The sequence below is a fragment of the Sinocyclocheilus rhinocerous genome, unplaced genomic scaffold (assembly GCF_001515625.1).
Source record: "Sinocyclocheilus rhinocerous isolate Xijiao unplaced genomic scaffold, SAMN03320098_v1.1 scaffold8, whole genome shotgun sequence".
Taxonomy (NCBI): domain Eukaryota; kingdom Metazoa; phylum Chordata; class Actinopteri; order Cypriniformes; family Cyprinidae; genus Sinocyclocheilus; species Sinocyclocheilus rhinocerous.
Window position 1 is genome coordinate 2647437 of NW_015666800.1, and position 11286 is coordinate 2658722.

Consider the following 11286-nt stretch of genomic DNA (forward strand, 5'->3'; position numbering starts at 1 on the left):
TATATACTTATTTATTTATCTATTTTATTTTAATTTTTTTTTTTTGGAAATTAGTTTGCAAATAAACTGTCTGAGGACAGAAAAAAAGGTCTGAAAAAAATGTGTATCCATGTAATATGTCCCCTTTAACCAACTCATCATTCTCGCTTTAATTTAGTGTTTACCAATTGTGATTAGAAATAAAAGAGAATAGAACAGAAATGAAAAAAATGTAATGCAGATATCAAATCTTGTTACCTTTTTATGAAAGGAAGAGAAAAAAAAACATTCAGACCACATGGTGGACCCATGGGCCAGACTTGAACTAGGGGAATGGCTGTCCATGTTCCTCTTGATTTAATCAAATCCTGCAGTGAATAGGTGGAGCAGATGCTCTGCTCTAAAGAGCGTCACTTGTATTACTGTATTTCATCTTGCCAGTAGAGTCAGGGCCAACAGCCTGCCATTGTTTGTTGTTTTTTCTTTTTTTCTATTCCCTGTGTGCTCTTTTTGTGAGTAGCGGCAGCCCCTGCTCTTGGCGGTAATGCATGAACATTGTGAGATGTTTTATTAAAAGACTCCAAAGCTCCAGCCGCCGTTTGACCCGGGGTGAGAAGCATGCCTAAATGATATGGAGCCCCCAAAAGGCCAATTTACACTCAGGACAGGTATATTCTCACTGAGATGAATCATTCAGAATGTCAGCCCCCTCCTTCCCTCACACACACACTGCCACACATAGACACAGGCACTTCCACTACTGGACTGAAAGGAATTCTCAAGCATCTAAAAACCTTGTGACTTGTGAAATCCATAATTTCCTTTTTTTCCCCCTTATATATTTACTTATTGTAAATATCGGGGGTTTGTTTTTTATTTTTTTTAAGAAGTTTCTTATGCTAACCAAGACAAGGTTTATTTTATAAAAAATACAGTGAAAACAGTAATATTGGGAATTATTGCTAAAGTTTAACATAACTGTTTTCTATTTTAATATATCAATTTTAATTAAATGGAATTTATTCTTGTGATGTCAAAGCTGAATTTAATATCCTGATTTGGTGCTCAAGAAAGTACACTCAAGACCTTATAGTAAGTAAATGTTGTTAATTAATATTACTCAGTACTTAATTGTATACAGTAGTTATGTAACAAGGACACCTTAAAATAAAGTGTAACACTTATTAATCATTAAAACAGTTGTGCTGCTTAATGTTTTAGTGGAAGCCAAGATACATTTAATTTTTTTCAGGATTATTTGATGTATAGAAAGTTAAAAAGAACAGCATTTATCTGAAATATTTTGTAATGAAATTAAAATATTTTGTAATGATGCCTTAATGGCATCATCCTTTAGGAAGTGACATATTTTTTGGTGCATAATTCAGTGTAATATGTACACTGAAAAAAAAATGGTGTAGAAACAATTTTCACTCAGATTTTGCTAGTAAATTTCACAAACAACTAAAAAGAAAGGGCAAGTAACATTTAAATTAAACGTGAAATTTTGAAGTAGAAAAACTTATAGTATTGTCTTATAAAACATACTTTTTTGTTTTATTTATAACTATATTTTGTTTATTTACAACTTAAAAAAATATTTTTTACAGTGTAATATGACTTTAGTTTAAATTTAATGGACTTTTTTCCCCCTTTTTTTAATTTATTGGTTTGTCTCATGCTAAAACATTCCATCCTGTTAAAATTATAGAAACATCTGATTTAAATGTAATAAAATTATTATAACATATTGTGTGTATATATTATAAAGATAGTTTATATATGATAAAGAATCTGACATCATAACGTAAGTGCAAATTATCAAGTTTTAGTAAAAAAGCGCAAATACCTGAGCTTAACCAGAGCATATTTCTAAAGATCTGGTATAGATTTTCTTATACATCTTCATTAGAAAGAGTGATCAAAACCAAACATTTCATGGCTTCAAAATAATAATCAGCTTGTTTTTCCAAGTAAAAAAATCATGCGTTTTGATAATGGTACCAACAAATCAGTGAGACCATGGTCTTATTCCACATCCAGATTGAAAATTACAGCTTGCCTGAGTGTAATCATTGGGGCGTCCATGTATCCGAATATCATTTTATTGCAGCACCTAACCGGTGTTGATGTTGTCACAATGTGAGCTCTCTTTTCACTCAACCTTGTCTAGTTTCTGCTGGTCCCGTATAAACCCACATAAACAAAGGTCACGCTGAAGTCAATGTCCTCAGTCCACGCTCAGAGAGAAATACCTGAGCACATATCACATTGAGTCTGTGTAAAGAGTCATAAAGTCTTCAGAGGCACCGCACCGGGGTCTCCGTTTACATCTCCTTCCTTTTGATCAGCCCGAGCTTCTCTCCTGAATGGCTAAAGACATGCCTGACTACATATGTATTACAACCCCAAGCCAAAGCAGAAAATGTACTGAAGGCTTTGAGGGCATTTCTCATAAGACACATTGTGCGGCAGGATGTTATTTTCAGTCTGCTCTGTGGGGTATCCCGTATTTATTGTGGGTCGTTGTAAAGGCAGAGGTCTGATGTGATAAGAAGCTATGGAGCGCTGCATTGCTGTGGCTGCTGTCCCCTCCCCTTCACCCCGCCACGCGCAAACCTGGGGATTCCAATTTCTTTCAGGATATCTTAGCTCAGCTTCCAAGCTGCCCCCGCTGTGATTTTGGAATATCTCACCTTTTTTATTCCTCCTTCCTTGACAGTAAACTGCTTTCAGGCGCTTCAAGGAGAGATCCTCCTTCCCGTCAAGAGGAGCCTTTGAAACGCACCGCTCTCAGGCAGTGTTTGCGGCTCTTGTTTCCCAGTACAAATGATTAACACAGCCATGTGGAAGCAGGGGCTGCTGTATGTGAGGAAGGGAGTACCAGGAGCTCGCTGATCATCACAACAACATAAAGAACCCAAACATGTAAAAATACTGCAGTACGAGAGATTAGATCACAGCTTTCAGGTCATATTAGAATTACATGAAATGGTTGATCTCTGTAGGTTTGTGACTAAATAGAAAGGTTAGTGACAGAATTCAGAGAGCTGGAATACAGATGTCAGCTAAAGATAATAAAACCACTCTTTGTTTACGATTGCAGGTCATTTTACAAGGACTTTAAGGTTCTAATATTATGGTAACATCACATCTACTGTATCGCAGAGCTTTATTGAGCTTTATTGAAGCATCATGTCCATTCAAACTCCCCAGAATCTTGGAGCAAAATCTCCCATTTATTTGTTACATTTTGTAAATTTGTAGCACATTCCACAGATCATGTTGCTCAATAGTTTTGTTTGATTATTTTATATGACTTTGTTTTCCCTTGGAACAAAAGAAGTTATGCAAGTATCAAACCTGATTTCCTTCTGTTAAAGAAAGCATGGCAATCACTGACTGTTAAGTTCATTTCTGCATTTTGTTTATTTAAATTCAGTTGGGTCATATTGTGAAAACTACTACAAGACTAAAACATCTTATCAACCTTGAAATAAATAAATACACATTTAAAAAAAGTTAAAAGTTAAAAAAATGTAAAAGCCTTGGAGTAAATTCACCCATAACAAACAAGTGAACTCTACCACTGCATTAAAGCTATTTTACTAAACGTAAGACAGACTAATGCTTCTCTGTGGAATATGCGCCATAAAATATGATGATCTGTTGCATTCTCAGTCTTTTACATTTTTTTGTAAAATCATTTATTTATTTAGTGTTTAATCATTTTCTGAAGTGATACTGATGTTTTTTTTTTTTCTCTGTCCAGGTGTTGGTGTATTCACTCCTCATAAGTTGATGTTGAGTGCTTGTACTGAGGCAGGATGCACCAACAGTTCCCAGGTTACCCTGTTCACAGGTCAGTTGCCCCCCACGCATGTAGAGCCAACCATCCTGACCGTACTGGATGCACGCAGTATCCACATACAGTGAGTATGACAAAAATATATACTGTATTTTCAGTGAATTTTTTTGTCCTTTTAGGACAGGTACTTATAATATTATGAGTTTAAAATAATTAAATAAAGGTTTGTTTTGTCTGAATTTGTAAAGCATTTTAGGGCTTGTGTTTTAGAACAATGCAGTTAAACTCTTTAAAAAAAACAAAAAAACATGTTCTACCCTCACAAGGTTCGTCCTTGGACGACACGCACACATGCACACTAACGAGGCATGAACGGGAGTGAAGGTGGTCGTTCTCACCTTTCATATGACAATGTTTTATCAGAGAGATACGCTAATGAGGTGACGGACATTTGCTCTCTGTAAGAGGACGAAACGCATCTCAGGTCTTGTTATTCCTCACCATTATACTAAAACTGAGCTCTGCATGTCAAAGCGTAACCCTCTGTAGATACAATGTAACCCCTGTTTAAAACAAAAAAAGTGCTCACACAAAAAATCTCACACTAGGGCGATTTCTCTGACCAACCCGTATGTCAAATTTGAGAAGCTGTCCCTATCCACAGCATGGGTGCATTAATCAACTGAGTGTTTTCCATATAATCATAAAGTACGCCCCTTCCGCCAGTCATGCCATTGGCTGTTTGTCCTTATTGTCTTTGCGTGTCCTCTGGCTGCAGTTGAGCAACCAGGGGAACGGAGCAACGGAGCAGGCCTTGATTTAGGGGCTAATGCTCAACTCCTGCACCCACGCTGGACCGTCTCATTGGACTGCATGAAAACGCACAGTTCTACCTTCTTCCGGTCTGTTTAGCATGCAGAAATTTCTCCAGCGTTTGACCCCCGCCGCTTGACTTAGAGAGAGGGAAGAAGGGAAAAAAAGAGTCCGCACAAGATTCTTCGCAGCAGCCTGCACCCTGGGCCTATAGCAATCTATGTGAAAGCCTTTAGAGGTTCATCTTCAGCTGCCCCGTCGCCATCACTTAAGAACTATCCGGAGAGGGCACCATGCCACACAACAACACGAGGGGACGAAGAGCAAGAGAGAACTGTAAGGGAGTTAAGGGGCAATGGGGAAACTGAACTTATGTACACTTCGTTTTAAGCCAAGAGAGATGACAGAAGCGCTCCGGCGCATTTCCCATCAGAAAGAAAATGTCATCACTTTACTGAATGATCACAGGTGGGGAGAGAGTAAGAAGGAGAGGGCCACGAGGAGAATATATATTTGAGCTGTCACCTACACCATGGCAAAATCCACCACCAGTTCACTGCCATCAGAAAGCGGCGATTAAATTACTCACACCACTCCACCTTTACTAGGCCTGCCCGAGGAGGCCTGTAATACCTGGAGAGAGAGAGCTATCCTTTAGCATTCCCATTCATCTCAATGGCATTCGCTCAGTTGTATCCCCGAAAGCATGCAATTTAAAATCTGCCATCTTTGCTTAACGGTGCTCAGGATGTTTTGACCAATCAGCTGAGCTGTAAATATGGTAAATGATGTTATGACAGTTGTGACTGGCATGCGCACAGTCCCAAACCCTTCACTAGCAACTATCCTGAGATGTGGATTTATAAAGAATCTGGGGCTTCAAAATGAATTGGGAACTGGTAAAACCTCTACTATAATATGTATTATAATATACAATGTATGCATATAATATAAATATAATGTATTATATAATATAATTAATTATTTGCCGTTTACAAATAATATATAAAAAATACATATCTTTAAATAAATATATAAAATATTATTTATGTACACTGCTGTTCAAAAGTTTAGGGGTCAGATTAAAAAAATACTTTTATTCAGCTAGCATGCATAAAAAAATTGATCAAAAGTGACAGTAAACACATTTCTAATGTTACAAAAGTAGCAAAATAGTAACAAACAAATGCTTTTCTTATTTCTATTTATCAAAGAATCCCCAAAAAAGGTATCATGTGCTCCACCATAATATTACGCAGCACAACTGTTACATGGATAATAATAAAAGAATGTTTGATTAATTAGTTCAGTTACTGAGGTTAATTAATTGGTTAATTAATTAGAATAATTTCTGAAGGATCATGTGACACTCAGCTTAGCCATCACAGGAATAAATTATATTAAAATAGAAAAAATTATTTTAAATTGTAATATTTCACAATATTACTCTTTTTACTGTATTTACAACCCCTATCAGTTATATATATCAGAATATTTTTAAATGGTTTTCAATGGAGAAAGATGGGTTATTTATTTATTTATTTTTGTCATGGTGTAGTTACAGCATCTACCAGCTGTAGATGGGGGCCGAGCTAACCAGCAAAGCCTTGACCGCTTGGATCCACAACATTCACTCTCTCTCTTGTCTTCGGCAGCGTAGCAGCCTACCTCAACAGCTTTCATTCAATTATGCTCATTTCAGGCATTGAAGAAGGAAAAAAATACAAGCCTTTTTCTTTTTATTCTCCTGCTACCTCTGTATTAATGGCAGTGGAGTGCTTGTGATCTCTGTAAGCCATTTATTAAAAAGATGTATATGACCCAATTTGTCTCATCACCGATTTTCATAACTTCATTATGTATCTGCTCTATCCTGACGGCAGCGCCTCAGAGGGAAACTCACCTTATTTATTGTCTTCATCCGCCAAGAGGGGGAAATGGTTATTGCTTTATTTCCATTGGATATTTCAATTTGAATAGGATGAGAAGCTGCAATGATGATAGAGGGAGAATCTAGCGAGAGAGCGAGCGAGAGAGAGAAGGAGAGAGGTTGGGGGGGGAGAAAGGCAGCATTGTAATTTGACATTATAGATGATATCTCTCTCCCTCTCTCTTTTTTTTTCTCTCAGGGTCTAATTGTAGATACAGTGCCTTTGAAAGGTATTGCCTTGTTAGCAGAATCGTAATAGGAGAGGGTGAAGGATCATATGTGTTCAATACTCTTTTGTTGTGTTGCGAGTTGCCTGTGAGAAAGGTTGCGAGACCCCGGACTGCAGGATATGCACAAACAGAATATCAGCAGAAACACGCTGAAGGTATACGGCACCTTGAATAAATGAGAAAAATGCTCTCAGTACGACGTTTACTTCTCACCAACTTTACAGTGAGTTTCAACATTTGCAAATGTTTATGTGGTTCTGAGAGTTTGTTTTCAAACCAAAATTATGCCGTTTATAGTGCAGTGTCTTCTTCGTGTTGCTTTAATAACTGAATAGCAAAATTATTTCAGATTTATATAAAAAGAACGTTTGTCAGAATGTGGATATTTATATATTGTATATAGTGCTTGTATGCAATGTTAAAAAAATGTAAATAAATAATGAGCAATGATGTACCGAAGTGTCAGGTAAAAATTATTATTATAATTACTATTATTACAATTTTTGATAATATACAGACACCATGTGTAATTTTCACAATATACCCTCAATTTTCTATATACCCACAAGTCTTGGAAAAATAATGTTTTCTTTGTTCAAGTATTATAATTGATTAAAATGTCATATTATTAATACTATAACCAACTGCTTATCAATTATGCAATGAAACGTCTTAATAGCCGTTGTCGTTTGCCATTTAAACTGCAATTTAATTTATGCCTAAACTAAATTCATCACAATAATGAATAAGGTCACCTGCGGGTGTGTTTGCTCCGTGTGGACCAGGAGGCCCTTGTGAGCTTTGTACTAAATTAAGGAAACAAAGAGGGTCAGAGAAACATCAGGCCAAACTCATTGTACTTAGACGCTTGATGATTCCTCTCATCACACAGGAGGTTACTGTCTTATTTCCCTCTTAAAACAACAAAGATGATTTAAGCTCTGTCTCAGGCTTGACACCATTACTTTTACTTTACTTTACTTTTAGTCATTTAGCAGACGCTTTTATCCAAAGCGACTTACAAATAAGAAAAAGTAATTAAAACTAAAAGCTAAAACTCTATAAATACTATATATACACACACATTTAAGAAAATAAAAGAAATTAAATAAAAATTACAAATGCATACAACAACATTTCAAAACTAAAACATTTAAATAAAAACAAAAAAATAAAGCTAAAAACAATTAAAACATACATAATAAAAAACTCATAAAATGACAACATTACTACAACTGTTACTAAAACTAAAATAGATAACTAATACTTTTATTTTCTTAAAAGCTTTTAGCTTTTCATTTTAATCACTTCCTCCCATTTGTGCACGTTTGAACCGTCCTTAGCTCCATTTTCCTGTCCTCATTCAAATGTTTTAGTCCCGAAACGTTGCTGTATGCATTCGCCATTACCTTCAACAGGGACAATTCTGACAGAGATATAAGGGTCATTTTACAAAATGGGTGCAATTTGTGCTCCCCATATATATGTGAAAAAATCTTAACAATAAATACAATCTTATCTTAACAATAAATACTTGTACAGTTTATGCACACTTTTACTGTGCTAATATAGGCATTTTACTAAAAACACCGATACAAATCAAGTAACGTAAATGTATTTTGTCTTTGTGGTCACCCCCCCAGGTCTGTCCTTGTCTTGTGTTTCTAATTTCTATTTATATATGAGTTAATGTGAAATATATAGGAATAAAATGCTAGTACATTGTCTTTATTTTTCTCTGTTTGTTTAGATTTTAGTTGACAGTGTGTTATTTAAAAACTTGAAGCTGTCCATAGGTTGTTGCCAACCTACTAACTTTTACATAATTTTCCCACTTTAAAGTAATATAAAGTAAAAGAAATGATATAAAACCAAAATGAAAAAGACGCATTCATTTTTTCCAGAAGTGGAAAAAAGTCTCGTTTATCACTGTATGCTTTAAGAGTGTCAATAGAGGACAGTCTTAAAATGTCTACATTGTTACCTTGATTTTATAAAGAAAACCAGTGCTAATTGAAAAATAGATTTTGGTAGAAATATCTATAGAGCTACTGAACAGTTTCATGACCTTTCAGAGGGCTAAGAAATCTGTCAGCCCTGTTACCTAATGTAAGAATATTTACAAAATTGTACTTTAATAATCACCAAATCAGAAAATTCATCTGAAACACTGCATGAAAGTCAAAAACAATCAAACAGCCAAAATATGTTTAATGAACAACAAAACACACACCAAGATGAAGAACTCTTTCTCTTTAAGTTTTTTCTTTTCTCCTCTCAGTTGTCCTGTGTGATCCTGTCTTTCAGATAGATCCCTCAGTAGATAGTAGTGTCCTCTGTTCTAAATTTAGCCTTAGAAAGTCAAGCTAGAGAGTGAGACGCTCACCCACCAGGCTTTCCTATTTCTGTCCGCACATCCTCGGACAGAGTTATCATGATCAGGCTTATTAGACTCTGTCCAGGTTCTGGGTGGTCTACTGGTTTTTCCTACTGCTGCTGGGCGTGCATGCAGCTCTCACAGGGGAAGTACAGGGGTCATGTGACAGGATATCAGACTCAGTGTTTTGTCTCTGGTGTTCTTCAGGTGGGCTGCTCCAATGGAGGTGAACGGCCTGCTGGAGTTCTATACGCTGCACCAGTCTGCCTTAGGAGAAGAGCCGGTCGTCGTCTATAACAGCTCTGAGCTTTTTGAGGATTATACAGTGCGGAACCTCGTCCCTGGATCAAGCTACCTGTTTCAGATAGCAGTGCGTTCTTGCTCGCTGTTTCGCCTTACACACACCTAAATGAGTAAAGGAGGGCTCAGTATGCAGAGTATCATATATCACTGTGACTTTCAGTTCATTTTGTCCTTAGTAAATGTATTAAAAAGTGGCTTTTTAAAATAGTCATATTGAATATAGTGCAAAATGAACGTTGTGTGTCACATCAGCACACAAACCTTCATGACTCTGATTCAGATCTTACAACATAGCTTGCCTGTCAGAGTTTCATTTTAATTTGGTATTGCTTTTTTATTAATTTATTAATTGTGTTAAGAAACGTCTCGGTTACTTGTGTAACCCTCGTTCCCTGAAGGAGGGAACGGAGACGTTACGTTGTATTATATCAATTTTAACAGAATATAAAAATCATTTTGAAAAAGTTTGTATTATTTGTATGCCAATTTAAGAAACCTCTAATCAATTAAATATTACAGAGCACCACCTTTTTTATTATAATTAGATTTTTCTTTTCTCATTACTTTTTATTTTGTTTTAATTATTATTATTATTTTATACTGTAGTTCAGTGTGGTTCTACTATATTTTTCTATATACTTATTTGTGTATTATTTATACACCAGCCCAGATGTAATCTGCTAACGTTTTTCATGTTTTCTGTACTCATTTTTGGAAAAATTGTTTTTTTTTTAATTTGGAATGCTGCACATTTTAAATTGATTTGAACATGGTAAAATGTGTTAACATCAGCATACAGACTTTAAAGTTTCTTACTGCCTGTTGCTTATATTATTTACACTGATTTGGAGCAGACAGCATATCAACTGGTCAACTTTGTAAATTTCATCATTTAAATTATTAGAGAATATAAAAATACATTTTGTTTGTTTTTATGTGATATATAGTATTTATACATAATTAGCAAGACTAGACTGGATCTGCTGACTTTTCCCACATCTTTAGGGCTTAGAGTTTAAGGGAATATCTCAGAATTCCCTTGATAAAATGTGCTAAATGGAGCTGAGAGTACTACAGTCTTCTAGTTTAAAAAAATGCACTTACAAGGAAGGAATGTGTAGAAATATTGTGGAGCTGTTTTCATTTGAAATCTTTTTAAAGCATGTTTATGTTTTATGTATAGCTGATGATGCCACTTAAAGTTTGTCTTTTGACCTGCAGGCTTGCACGGGAGGTGGATGCACCCTCAGTGACCCCAGCGTCGCCCACACTGAAGAGAGTTCACCAGAGGAAGTGCCTGCCCCCAACATCCTGTCACTCTCCCCATATTCCCTCAATGTGTCCTGGACCCCCCCTCGCAAGCCCAACGGTGAGTGGGGTTAAAACTAGTGCCCGGCAAAGGTGAATTCATATTCCAAATGGCCGTTTAGTTAAGGGTGCTTCATGTTTAATGATGGGTTAGCACAGAGAAGGGGACAGGAAAAGAAGAGCACTTTGTGTGGCAGTGCAAAGGACATAAAACATTTTTATTCATTTAATCTATTAAATAATTCATTACAATATTCTGCAGATTTTTGAGGTGAAGGGGTGGGTTAAGACAGTTAAAGGACCTCTAATATGGTGTGATATATTCTAATATGATATATAAACTTTTTCAGGAATTGTGTACCGATGAGCTTTGTAAAAATCGACGCGTTTCAAAAAGGCGGGGCATAGAGGAGAAACAATAATGTACAGTATGTGGAAAATAATGTGTTTTTTTAACTTTAAACCACATAAACACATTTCATTACACCAAATACACAAAATAATGTTCTTTTTAGCAATATCATATGACCCCTTTAAA

General features: G+C 35.9%; 1 protein-coding gene across 1 annotated transcript in view; it reads left to right on the forward strand.

Annotated features, from left to right (window-relative positions):
* Positions 1-11286, forward strand: part of LOC107733123 (Usher syndrome 2A (autosomal recessive, mild)) — a 209374-nt gene that overhangs the window by 87466 nt on the left and 110622 nt on the right. Inside the window, 3 exon segments of the mRNA XM_016544622.1 lie at positions 3752-3911; positions 9345-9507; positions 10662-10809. Of these exon segments, the coding sequence (XP_016400108.1) occupies positions 3752-3911; positions 9345-9507; positions 10662-10809 (471 nt within the window).